This window comes from Lytechinus variegatus, chromosome 3 (assembly GCF_018143015.1).
Source record: "Lytechinus variegatus isolate NC3 chromosome 3, Lvar_3.0, whole genome shotgun sequence".
Classification (NCBI taxonomy): Eukaryota; Metazoa; Echinodermata; class Echinoidea; order Temnopleuroida; family Toxopneustidae; genus Lytechinus; species Lytechinus variegatus.
The window spans coordinates 51,902,835-51,917,452 of NC_054742.1; the positions used below are offsets into that span (position 1 = coordinate 51,902,835).

At 35.8% G+C, this 14,618-nt stretch overlaps 1 protein-coding gene across 2 annotated transcripts in view; it reads right to left on the bottom strand.

The window, feature by feature from the left end:
* LOC121411312 (histone lysine demethylase PHF8-like) overlaps positions 1-2,796 on the bottom strand; it is a 29,062-nt gene extending 26,266 nt beyond the window's left edge. For both annotated transcript variants that reach the window (XM_041603972.1, XM_041603971.1), the window contains exon 1: positions 2,663-2,796. In XM_041603972.1, the coding sequence (XP_041459906.1) occupies positions 2,663-2,760 (98 nt within the window). In that variant the 5' untranslated portion in view covers positions 2,761-2,796. The remainder of the gene's footprint in view (positions 1-2,662) is intronic.
* Between the last annotated feature and the right edge of the window lie 11,822 nt (positions 2,797-14,618).

Sequence of the window (14,618 nt, forward strand, 5' to 3'; positions counted from 1 at the left end):
ACAACCAATTCTAAAAATAATATCCTGGCTAAAGCTCGACAGTCGAGAGTTCTAAATCTAAACATAAAAAATGTATTTAACAAACATTGGTGCAAATTTCATTGTTTGAAAAGAAAGGTAAAAAGAAAATTTACAAAAAAAAAAGTTTAAAGGCTTGGTCCCACTGGCTGACGTACAAGAAAACTTATATCGGATACAGATTTTGGAATGTATTTCCACTCTCCCATCATACATTTATATGTTATATATTAGGGCTTGATATATTTCTGAACCTTATCCATGTTTTTATTTTCAATTTTAGAGGGGGTGCATATGGAACTCTTGCCGATCCTGCTCGAAATTTGACGGAATAAAGCCATATTTTGGTATGTATTTCCACTCTCAATCATGTTCTATATGAGGGCTAGATATATTATTCTGAACATTCTCCATGTTTTTATTTTCAATTTAAAAGGGGGTGCATATGGAACTCTTGCCAAATATTTATTAGGAAGATGAAAGAAAAGCTGAAACAAAGAAATACATGAGAAATTAAAGAAAAGAAAATGGAGGAAGAAGAAAACGAAATACATATAAGATCTCGGAGAAAAAAAGAAAGAATTATAAATACAAAATAATTGATACATATGTAGAACAAAGAAAGAAGAAAAATCAGAACAAAGAAATATGTAAGAATTAATAAAACAAAAGATATAAGAGATTAAACATTGAATAAACAGAACTGACTGAAGAAAAATGAAAATAAAAAAACAAAGAAATACATAAGATTTGAAAGAAAAGAGAATAAAAGAAGAATTAAAACATAGAAATACATAAGAAATCAAAAAGAAAATGGAAAGAGAAACAAAATACAATACATGAGAATCAAAAGATGATGAAAGTATTAAAACAAGAAAATACATAAAAATATGATAGAAGTAAAATAAAACAAAAAGTTGAATTCATAAGAATCGATAGAGAAGATAAAATAAAAAATAAAAAAAAAGAAATATATAATTGATAAAGGAAAAGATGAAAGAAGAGTTTAAACATAGTAATATCTAAGAATTTATAGAAAAAAATGCAAGAAAATTAACACGTAGAAACACATAAGAATTGTGGAAGAAAATATGTAAGAAAAATATAAAACAAAGAATTACAAAATTGTAAGAAAGGAAATATGATAAAAAAATAAATAAAAAATGAAATAGGGCCAACATAATTGATTGAAGAAAAGAGAAGAATTCAAAAATAGAAATACCGGTACCGTAAGGGCACTAGTATTCAACCCGGCATAATTCAAAGATTTTGACATATTTCCAAAAATATTTAGAAATATGGAAACTATCTTAATTTCATACCTTTGTTATTTCCAGGGTAATCTGTTGTCGGTATTTTCTTTATCAATCTGTCGACTGTATGCGCGTAGGATCGAATTATGCGCCGATGGCCTTTTGCACTGAATTGCACTAGTATTCAACCTAGTGAGGATAGATAGCAAATCTCAAAAGGGTTTATATTGGTAAATTAGATCTAGATCTATGTAAGTCTCTGGCTTTGATTAATTCCCTGTTTGGTCTCATCTCAAATGGTCTAGTCCATAGTCGGATGGGACAAGGGCAGATTGAGAGACAGGACCATCTTTCATCGCTAGGTTGAATACTAGTGCAGACGGGTTGAATACTAGTGCAAAAAACCGTCGCCGTATAATTCGATCGCCCGCGCACACAGTCGACTGGTTGAAGAAAAAAATAACGGAAAAAGAATAACCAGCATTTGCTCTTAGAAATAAGACGGGTCTGAAATTCAGGTAAATTATATGTTTCTATATATTTGAAAAAACTCTCCAAACGGGTTGAATACTAGTGACCTTACGGTACCGGTACATAAGATTTCACAGAAAAAGAGAGTGAAAGAAGCCAATTAATTATAGAAATACATGTACAAAAGGAATAATCACGAAGAAAACAGAACTTCAGAAGGAGAGAACAAACTATGTAAGTTAATAAAACTTGAAAAATGAAAATATTAAAAAAAGGAGATAAATTAAATGTAGGCCTATAGGGAAAAAATGTAAAAATAAAACTGTAAAAATACATAGGAGTTGTTGTAAAACAAAGATGAAAAAATAGAAATGTTTCACTTTCTGAATTGAGCGTGCACTGCCTGGCCTGGAAATAGGAACGATCACAACACATCGCACGAAATGACCCTTGTATGTGTACCTCGTGTTTTGATAAGGAATTTCATGCCGTGTTCATTCCAGACAATTTTCTAGTGTGACACTAATCATATTATCATAGAGGGATAGTAGTAGTACCGGAGGATAGGAGTCGGGTGTCAAGGACACTTTAATATTATTGAAGCCTTTTTTGGATTACACTAAAATATGAATTCAATAGTTGTAATCATCTTCTAGTTTGTTCTCTATAATATTTCCTAACATTTTGTACTAAAATTTGATGAAACTGTGCTTGTAAATTTTTCCAAATGACTTTAAAAAATTGATCGTCCGGACACACAACCGGGTATCCTCTCTCGACTAAACATTGTCATTAGTCCCTCGTGCAGCTTATCATGTTTGCGTAGTTTAACACATTATATCAACCTTATATTCCTCGAATTCTCGACAAATTTTAAATATTTGAACATTAACATAATCACATATATTACAATATTTTACCTTCCATGAAACCAATCCTTACAAACGTCACATTCTATCATAAAACGCGTTACATCGTAGACTTGTTTGCAGATACAGTACACCGGAATGGACGCCATTTTTGCGACAATTATGTGATGTCGCCCTCAACGACAATGTTTTCTTTTCGAAAGTACCGACGCGCCGCGTCCGACAATCGTCATACGTTGGGAGTTGCCGTGGCTAAATGGCCGGCCCTGGGGAGCGCGGGGGTGATGGGGTGCTGATGAAGCTCACCTAAGATTTGTCTGGGATTGCTGCGTGTGTATGGACAACCATAGGCTCTGGTGAGTTTTTCCTCAACAGAATAGCAGTAAACATGAAAAATTAGATAATGAAACCACACATTTACCTTAAAAAAATGATGATGATGATGATGGTAATAATAATAAAACAACAACAACAACCATAATAACAGCAATAGTAGTAGTAAGACTGACATTATAAAGATGGTATGAAGCCATTCTTTATTCTGTTTGAATTTATGCATAATAATATCCAACTTTAGTAATAGCTGTTTTTAATTGCAATATAATATGCGAATGATAATGAATTTAATATAATAAGAAATTCAACTTATAAGGGAAGAAAATGCTCATATTAAAAACATGTTCACATTTCATTTTGAAAAAGTGAATTCGTTTGGGAGTCTGGGGTGGGGGAGTGCAACAACCCCCGTACAGCAGCCCTTGAGCCATTTTGATTCGTTTTACTATTTTCTGTACAATATTCACGCAGAAGAGGAAACATAAGTCTTTACAATGTGCAACATTGTAAACCCTGTAATTTGAATTCCTCTATTTCAATCAATTGGAGTAGCTTGTGCATATATCTCTGATCCCATAATGGAAATGCGTAATGTACATCACATAAAATGCAAACACTTTTCCCAGTCAATCAAGTTATTTCAGACTCATAAAGACAAAGCTCTTCGAAAGGGTGGTGCCAAGCGTCATGACAAGGTTCTATACGAGACAACAACCAAGATATCAAAGAAACTTGGTAAATTATTGATACTCCTAGGAGAGGATTCGATACTAAAAAAAATAATGATAATCATCATCATCACCATCATCATCATCATCAACATCATCTCATCATCATCATCATCATCATCATCATCTCCATTCCCAACTTTTTCATCTACATAAATTGCTTTTGCATGTTGTCATGTGGATTATCTCCATTCTGCGTTATAAACTCGTTTTATATCATGTCCAACGAAATTAGTTTGGGGTTGTCATGTTTTCAAGCATATTGCCCTCCAATGACAGCCCATTTTGCAACAATGCTGGGTATTGATTAACGGAATGATTTTATTAGGCAAGTCACCAAATCATGCATTATGTACAGAAGCAATAAAAATAACATGCTTGCACAGGATAACGTGCGAAATTTCGAAAACGTATTTTAGTGGGGTACTCAACATAAATCAACATTATGAAGGCCAATATAGTTCATTTATCCTTTTATGTTTTCTTTGTGAAGATATACTTTATTATTTTATTTGTTTCATTATTTTCTGTATGTGAACATATTCGCTTTCTATTGATATACAGCAGAAAAGAAAAACAAACCAACGAACTATGGCAGAAGTTGGATATTCGAGGCTTTAGTCCTAAAGCTGCATGGGGCACGTCTTTCGGATGGTTATTTAAAGTTAGGTCCCAGACGTAATTGATGCATATTATTTTTGGTAAAAACTCAAGCACTAAAAAAACCCAAACAAAACACGAGTGCACACGCATGCAGGTACAAATAATGCAGCAAGCATTTTCTGATAGCATTTCCATTTTTTCCCTGTGTGGTAAAAGAGAGCAGTGCATAATGCCCTCCTAAAAAAAAACGTAGCGGGAAATCAAACCCCAGGCATTCGTGTGTTTACATTAAGGCCCCTTCGGCCATGGCACCGCAACACACACACACGCCCTAATTCCCACACACTCACACTCTTTATTCACATATTCTTTAGTTGCCCTTTCAAGAGGCGGATCCAGGATAGACTGGGGAGTAGGGCAATGGTAGATTTTCTGCTAAACAAAAAAAAAGGAAAAAAAGAGGTCGAAGATCAGCTACCCCTTGCCCCCCAACAAAAAATCGAGTAGGGGCAACTCAAGTACCCTTCGCACACGACGCCCTCCCCCATCTGTCAACTCGTCCTTTCTTAATTCACCACACATTCAAAGAGGGATACATCAGTCTTCGTATATTTTTCCTAAAGAGCGATTTATTATGAATGACTTTATTTAATTCCTTTTTAAAGAAAAATGCCAACCTCATACACATAACAAATTATCCTTACATCTATGTAAAATATTTCAATCTCTCGAGGATTTTCATTTATCTTTATTCTATTCATAAAAATGCATTGGGTAATTATTTCAATGAACGGTAACATTTTCCAAAATCCGGTACAGTCTCTCATATTTGTTGCAGTGGCGTAGCTACGGGGGGCCTGGGGGGAGGCACGTGCCCCCTGAGATTTGGTGTGCCCCCCCAGGTGCCCCCCCAGAAAAAAATGGCAGAGCAAAAAAAAAAAGAAAGAAAAAGGGAGAAAGAAGAAAAGAAGAAGAAAGAAGAAAAAAAGAAGAGGAAAATAAGAGGAGGAAGACTTGCAATTAAAAAACAAAATCTTTCATGTTACTATATAAAATTTTTGCTTGCGCTTCGCGCCAGAATTGCCTGTCCGATGAGATTCATATCTTGTTTAATAGGCTGATATGGAGCAAGTTTTGAAGTCAATGTACAAAAAATATTTTAGCTCGGACATCGAGCTTTCATCATTTTTCTTTTCATTTACAAATTTAAGTGGTCTGTAAAATGTCCGTTTTATGGTCTACATATCAGCATTTTAAGCTCACGCTGCGTGGTCATATTGTTTGATTTGCCAAGTTCATATTGTCTACGTGTATTCCATAATGTTCCATTAAACAAATGTATTCAGAATGCCCAGATTGATTCTAGGTCTAAATCTAAAACATGCGCGATAGTCGCGATACCCTGCATGTTCTTTACTTAAAATGTACTTAAATTATCCAGTTTCACATCAGAATATCAATAATTGTCTGCTCATGCTTCACGATCGCATTATTAATGATACCCAATTGATGATATCCTATTTATGATTTTACCGCTTTTAGGTCTAAAATATCAATTTTCTTCCTCTCGCGCTTCTCGCTCGCATCAATTGTTTAGTTACATACCTATCCCATTTATTAATACAAGAATTAGAATGACCAATTTTTAGGTCGGAATGTCAAAAAAATTTGCTCGCGCTTCGCGCTCGCATTATTGAAATATATTGACATTCGCAGTAACCATCTAGTTACATACGAATCTTGTTCAGGATCACACATAACATTGCCCAGAAAATTAAATTTTCAGGAAAAGATACATAAAAGTAAAAAAAAAATCGCTCGCGCTTCGCGCTCGCACTTTTCATAAGGCTTATGAGATTATTTCATGTTTATGTTGTTTTATAAGAATAAAATTAAGAAGTGACAGATCGGGGAAAATATAGGTGAAGATAATTTCGGGGCCCGTCCCCTATTGGCGAAAGTCGGATCCGCCCTTGTGACACATACACACACACCGGAAAAATGGCCGGTGCCCCCCCTGAAAAAGCGAGGATCCCCCAGTGCCCCCCGGGAAAAAAAATCCTAGCTACGCCACTGTTATCGCGATCGCATTGTCATATTCGTGCTTTTCTGAAAACACTGCATTCTTGTTGTATCTCTGTAGGCCTATATGGATGGGAATATACTGGATGGGGGGGGGGTATCTTATACTTTATGAATTTACGTCCTGTCATATTCCAGGATTGCTATATTTTGCTTCGCGCTAAAGGTCACCAAAGGTCAACAGAAACACAACTTATTTTCTGCTTTGTGAAACCAATATATAAATGGAGGCTGTAAAATATTAACATGAAATTCTTTATTGAGGTTTTATTACCGGGCTAGAAGATGAACTTGAATGCTACTTTTGCTTTGTAAATTCAGATACCGCATGTAGAATGTTTTTTATTTTATTTTCACTCAAGTAATTATTATAAATTGCATTAAATGAAAGGGATTTGTTTTGATTTATTGTTTCACATTCCATAACAAAATACATACATCTTAAGAAAATAAGAACATATTGACAATAATTATATTCACTGTTTTACAAAGTAAAAGAATAACGTGAAATATGAGGAACCTGTTAAAACGCAGATAGTTTGTAAACATATTGTTCCCAGATTGAATGAAGTCTTACACTGTGATTAAATTCGGATAAAGCTTAGATAAATCATCAGTTTCGATTTTTGTTTTCTTCTGGGATCCATTACATACATGTCAAATGAGACAAAGCATGCTGGTAAAGAAGACGGACTATTTACACGACCATAGAAGCATTAGAAAAATTCCAGGGAAAATTATGACCTTGTCTTTAATCAGTCTCCTGATACAATTAAAAATGTTAAGAATGAAACAAAACTTACTCCAATCCCTATTCTGTTTAGGTATACTAAGACATCTTTATTCAATCTCTCAAACGTGCTGCCCTCAAACTTTCCAGCACCTTGACAATAGATTTCAGCTTTTTTCTGCCAAAGCTGCAAAAAAAGAAGAAATAAATTTATGAAAATTTAAGTAAATCAGGAGGATTGTATCGGCAAAGTGACATTGGGCAACTTGCATGGGGGTATATTAGTGATTTAGAGACTTAAAATAAGGGACTCAAAGTCCGATGTAGAATAAGAATGTTAAGGAATTCATAAGATGAAACTCGTTTCGTGATTAGCATCTTTTATGTATATTCTTATTAACTCTTGTTCCCTTTATTATATACCATGATTACCGGAAGTTTAATATCCATGGCAGCCAATAATCAGTATTTGGCTCTAAAACAAGATGACAGATATTTATTGATTTATTTTGCTTGACATAGCTTTTTGTTCTTTCACTGAATATTTTCATATGATATCTGAATGATCTATTCATGCATTTATTCAATGTATATATATATATATATACATATACAAAAATAAGCAAATTGGTAAAGTAAAACATAATTAGCGTAAGTGACGACAAATGATTCTCCATGCCTAAACTTTGAAGAGTAAAAGAAACCTATCTTTCTTGAATGTATATAGTATAGGATTATTGTAATTCTCCCTCTACTCTTTACAAGATAATCATTTAACCTCAAAACAAAAATGTAGTAAAAATTAAATATATTAAAGGAGTATTAAAAAAAGAGCGAATTTAGAGAATATAGCATGAAGAGTGGAAATGAGTTTACAATGGTTTTTGAAGCACTCGGTGTTTTCTTGGGCCTGCTTTTGTGTGATTTTGAGAACACTACAAAACTGGAATATGATACGAATTTACTCTAAACACTCTAAAAGAAATGAATGAAGAGAACAATGGTAGGCTTAGCTTAAATTAAGGTTCCTCAGAGCTATCTGCCCTTTGGAGAAATTTCTATGTACAGTACATATGTATATATTCTTTTTTGTATATTAAGAGGCTAGGGTCGAGAACTGTATTGATAACTAAACTAAACCAAATTCGGAATAAAAAAAGTTGTTTATATTGGACATTAATGAGACAAGTATCTGATTTACCTGATAAAGATGCTCATCTGAGAAGATGTCCCACGTTTGATCTTCCATTGTGATTAAAGTCGTTGGACAAATACGAACAAAGTCAAATTAAGATTATTTAAAAGTATAGAGCGATACAAAGTCTCACAGTTACACATCGAAGACGCACCCTTTCTTCAGTTGGATACTGCAGTAACTAAAAAACGTGTATTCTTCTAACCGATCCTAACACCCGTTTTATATACTTTTTTTTCTCGCGCATGCGCTAAGTCCACGACTTACGCTTCTGGGGCCCGTTGCGTTTAAGGTTTAAACGCAAGCCAAAAAATCAATCGTAAGTCCCAAATGCGCGCTGTTGAGGTTGAAAACTGTTGAAAATCAAGTTGCGCATGATTTTTAGAGTTGTAATTGATTGCAACCCTTTCTGCAATGGGCCCCCTGAACATCTGTTTTCAAGAGTGATTATGTGCAGTTTAGCTTTGATTCGATATATACATATTTGTACGCTAGCATATGAGGGTTGTATTCCATATCCGATCTGGTCAACTTCAAATAACCAGGCAAAGTAGCTTGGAGTGTAAAAAGAGAGTCAGTGGTGTACCATGGGTCACGGCATGGGGAGGGCACCAGCAAACAAATCTAGTCACTTAATGAGCGCGCGAAGCGCGCTCAGTTGCCAGGTATGATGACCTAAGACATTTTAAAGACAGTGCCTTTAAACGGATATCTCACTGATCAAATTATGCGAGCGCGAAGCGCGAGCTGAAAATATTTGATATTCAGACCTAATACGTTACAAGCAAATTTTTGTAATCATGATACGTACCTGTCTCGCTAAACAAACAATACGGGTGCGAAGCGCAAGCTGAAATTTTGGTATATAATGACCACAAATAGGGACATTTTAAGGACTATTAGGATCCATTAAGAGTATACATCCCACCATAGTCATCTCATGCGAGTGCAAAGCGCTTGCTGATTTTGTTAAATTACATCTACACACATGAAGCACTTTTTGTTGCCATTGTAATCATGATTATCATACGCATCTCACTAATCAAATATTGCGAGCGCGAAGCGCGAGCTCAAAACATTCGAAATTCAAACCTAAAGAGGGGCATTCTTAGGCTTGTTTGTAGGAATTCACTAAGAACATACGTATTTCACTAACGAAATGATGTAAGTGCAAAGCGCGAGCTGAATATTTTTGATATTCAGATCAGAAAAAGGGACATTTCAAGGGCTGATTTTAGGAATTCATGAAGAGCATATCCCCACCAATCCACTAATGCGAACGTAAGCACGGACAGGAAATGTATTATATTAAGACCTTAAAATGGGGAATCACTTTAAGCAGTCATGAAAAAGAAGATATGTCATTACATAAAATAATAATAACTTGAAGTGCCAGGAAATATATTTGGTGTACATTGACTTGAAAACGAGAGGTTTCAGTACAACAGGATTATATATATCGTTAAGCAGAAAATGCGAGCACCAGAAACAATTAAGACATAAGCCCTGAGCAAATTCTGGTTCATAAAGTTATGAAAAAAAGTTTCTTATGCAATATAACATAAAATTATAATGAACAATAATTTCTTCTTTCCCACTACATTTCTTTTCATTTCTCCCTCTTTTTTCTCCTCCCCTTTTTTTTGCCAGCCGATTGCCCCCCGTAGTTACGCCACTGAAGAGAGTTGTAATCAAACGCATATAAAAATAAGTGGAATGCCTCTGGCAGTCTCTGGCCTGCATTACGCGATTCAATATACTGACTTTGAAAACAACTATTCAGTAACTATTCATAAAAGAAGACATTCATATGAAAATAAAATACAATGTTTTAATGACGCAAAATTATCTTTGATTTTGAACATGTGACCTAAGACTTATGCGAATCAATCAGTGATACTTGATTACCCTTATGTGCAAGTTTCATGAACTAGAACCATAAACTTTTAAAGTTATGATAGCAATCAACAAATACCCCCAACATGGCCAAAGTTCGTTGACCTTAAATAACCTATGACCCAAAACTTGGGCATGATCTTTAGTGATACACCATTACCCTAATGTTTACGTTTCATGAACAAGAGCCATTAACATTCAAAGGTACGATATTTAAAATAACTTAAGCTTGGTGAAGATTTCTATGTTGACGCCGCCGTCGGAAAATCGGCGCCTGTAAAATCTGGCTCTGCTATGCCAGCGAGACAAAAGTAGAACGCAACTTTTTTTTCTTCTTTTTAATCAATCAATCAATCAATCAATCAATCAATCAATCAATCAATCAGTCAATCAGTATCATGCATTATAACTTAACTGTATTTAAACGAAAGCTTTCCTACAGTACGCCTAAGATTACAAATTTGAGACAAAACTATCATATTAAGACCCCATCGTCGAGTAGGACTCCAGGACGAATCAAGCAATGACCAGTAAAGAGGTTGGGGTTTTATTTTTTTTTTGTATCCACACTTTTCCTAGGTCGGCAACTGGAAGAGCTATTTAGTATTACTACTAATGGTTTTATGCACTGACCTAAAAATGGGATGTTTAACATGATGTAAATTACAAATAAGCTTTTTCACCCAAAAAGAATGCGAGCGCGAATTTCAATTGATTAAAATTATTTTTTACATTTCACGCAAAGTAGAAAAGGAATTAGAGTGGAAGGGATGGGATAATATTTCTCTCGTTTATTATCATGCACAAGCAGTGTCGTAACTACAGGGGGGCATGTGCCCCCCTTCGGCTGGCAAGAAAAAAACGGGGGGGGGGGAAGGAGAAAAAGTAGAAGAAAGAGAAACGTAATGGGAGAAAAAGAAAGTATTGTATATCATATCATATTACATAAGAAATGGGTCTTTTCATCACTTTATGAAACATAATTTGCTTAGGGCGTATATAGGGCCTATATGTGTTTATCATCCCTGGTGCTCGCATTGTCTAATTAATGAGATACAACCCTGTTGTACTAATACATCCTGTTTTCAAGTCAATATTCATTGTTTTATGTAGCGACATCTGCTTTTTTCATAACTGCATGGTTAAAGTGATTGCCCCTTTTAAGGTCTGAATATAAAACATTTCCAGTCCTTGCTTATATACGTTCCCATTAGTGGACTCGTGAGATGTCTGCTCTTCGAATTCCTCAGTCTTTAAAATGTCCCCTTTTCTGGTCAAAATATAAAAAAAAATTCAGCTTGCGCTTCGCGCTCGCATCATTAAGTAGTGAAATACGTATGGTCTTAGTGAATTCCTACAAACAAGCCTTGGAATGCCCCTCGTCAGGTCTGAGTTTTAATTATTTCAGCTCGCAATATCTGATTAGTGAGACACGTATCATGATTACAATGGCTACAAAAAGTGTTTCATTGGCTAGGTGTAATTCTAACAAAATCAGCAAGCGCTTGCATGGCGCTCGCATTAGATGACTATGGTGAGATTATGTATGCTCTTCATGAATTCCTAAAAATAGTCCTTAAAATGTCCCTGTTTGGAGCCAATATGTACACAAATTTCAGCTCGCGCTTCTCACTCGCATTGTTTGTTTTGTGAGAGAGGTACTCGTATCATGATTACATGAATTTGCTTATAATGTCCTTTTTGAAAGTTTTTTTTTAAGTCTGAATATTAAAAAAAAAATCATTATTTGATCAGTGAGATACCCATTTAATGGCACAGTCCTTAAAATGTCACTATTAGGTCAGTATACTTGGCAATTAAGTGCTTCGCATGCCCACTAAGTGACCCAAAATTTTTGCTGATTCCCTGCCCCCCCCCCCCCCATGCCGTGACTCACGGTAAGCCACTGTGCATAGGCCAAATAGATTTTATTCGGATGTAATTTGCATAAGTATAATTAATGTCCAGGTGTTTGGCAATACATACAAGCAAAATAAGATAATGTATCAAGTCCCATTATTCAATATCACGCACTTCTATAACAAGTGGTAATAGTATCAATGTCGCATGATGGGAGCCACCAGGGGTCTGTTGCATAAAACTTTTTACCTGAGAAAACTATGGTAAAACTGAAAACTAAGGTTAGTCTGATTTCTGCCATTGACTTTAACACAGGGCAAAAACTCCAGTAAAAATAACCTGGGTTTTCTCAGGCAAAAGTTTTATGCAACGGGCCCTTGGGTTTCACGTCTAGTGTCACGACTTTCATTCTGTTTATAGCTTCTTATACCAGAATCACAATTGGTAATAGTAAAATGCCCCCCTCCCCCAAAAAAGTAGTAACAAAGTAATAAAAAGAATGCCAGTCAAAATTTTTGCTTTCAATACCGATTGGCCTAATAGATGTTATTTTCCTTCATATCTGCCTTCAGGAAGTTGATTCATTTGGACATTATTAAATGCATCTTCTATACCGAAAAAAATATTCCGAAATCATGGCAATGAATTTCCATCATTTTATTTGCTGTTTTTGCGACCATCTTTTTCTTTAAAATATGGACTTTCATGCCACATGCGATATTTGGGAGCACTTTCCCATCTATATGTTTTTCATCCATTTTTTATCAACACACACACACACACGCACACACCCTCTGAATTCAGTACCATATTCTTACCGTGTTCTGCATCGGCTCGCGGTGCAGAACCGAGAGCCGATGCAGAATCGGCTTTTTTGTTGCGTGTAAACGTGATTGACTTGCATCGGCTCTCGGTGCAGAATCAGCAATTTTGCGCCACCAAAATGATAGGTTCAGAACCGTGAGCAGATACAAAATCGGCTTTTTTCTTACGTGTAAACACAAAGCCGAATCTGCATCGGCTTTAGGTTCTGCACCGCGAGCCGATCTGTCTTCTCTTTAAGTTGGCTGGATCATGGCCTGGGTCAGAGTCAAACTTGAATTTCACTGGTTCACATCTCCAATACTTCAATGCAATTAATCGTAAATATATTCTTCTTCGTTGATTTTAAAAGCTTTGTTTTACGACCCCAATTTAACTGGGCGTTGTGGCGTGTGCCTGTATCCAACGCTACGTGGGGAAGTTACAAATTGATGCAGAAGTTCGAGGTTCGAACCCTGGTCACGTCTTTCGGATGGTGACGTTAAAGGTCGGTCCCAGACGTAAATAATCATATCTGACTGATACACGTCTGACAAAACTCAAATAAACACATACACACACAATTCACTCATCTCTCATCCGCATGGGGGATGGGTGGATATCGGGATTGTGAGTCACGCCCTCTATGGAAGCTTCCATACATCAAAGTCAAAGCTGGATTATCTACCCCATCACATACGGGTATACACACACTCTTTAAGGCACATATCCACACATTAGTAACCCTTTTCAGAGGCGGATCCCAGATAGAATGGGGATGGGGCAGTGGTACATTTTCTGCTCAAAAAGAGGTTGAAGGTCAACTGCCTCCTCCCCCCCAAAAAAACAACAACAAAGAACAAACAAACAAATTCGAGGAGGGGCAAGTTACCCTTCGCACACCGCCCACCCCACCTCTGAATCCGCCCCTCCTCCATTCCCCATAAGGAAATACATTCACAGAAATATACACCTGTCTTCGTATAATTTTACTCAATAACGAATTGATTTTTTTAAAGAAAGATGTGATTATGCACTCTAAAAAAGGTTTACCAAATATTGGATAAAATGGGAACATGCATGTTGGTTGGGTAAAAACATACCCAATATGTTGTCAATTTAACGCAATGTTGCGTTGAAATAGCCCAATATGGGGTAAAAAAAATACCCAGCAAACATGCATGTTCCTTTTCTATCCAATATTGGATAAAGTTTTACTCAGGGGTTTTTAGAGTGTGAAAGTCACGATTAAAGAAAAATGCAAACCTGTATAACAAAGTAAACAGCCATAATCCTTACATCTACAATCATTTTTATTTAAATCACTCAATGATTTCAATTGTCCATCTTCTCTTTATAACGAATAAAAGATATTGCACTTAAGGTGATTCTCTTACAAAATTAATGAACTGCAACAATTTCAAAATTCGATAAAGTGTCTCACTGATTCATTGGATAGGAGCTGTTAAAATCTGACCAGATCACGGATTATTACATGAAGGACTTGCCCCTGTAATATCTTTACGCTGCTCCATTAGGCTAACTTCTAAAAAAATTGTAGGCACATAATCTGGATTTTGAGCCCAACCGAGGGGCTGAATGGGGGCTGAATTTGCCGAAAGACACACTCTTGTTTATTAAGTTTCAATCAAGATGTCCGTTCAGACTAACTTGTCGGTTACACAATCGCTTTTTCAGACGTTTGATACAATCAATTTAACAAATGCTAAAAAATCGTCTTAGCATGCCCCAAAGTCAGCTCATACCATTATATCA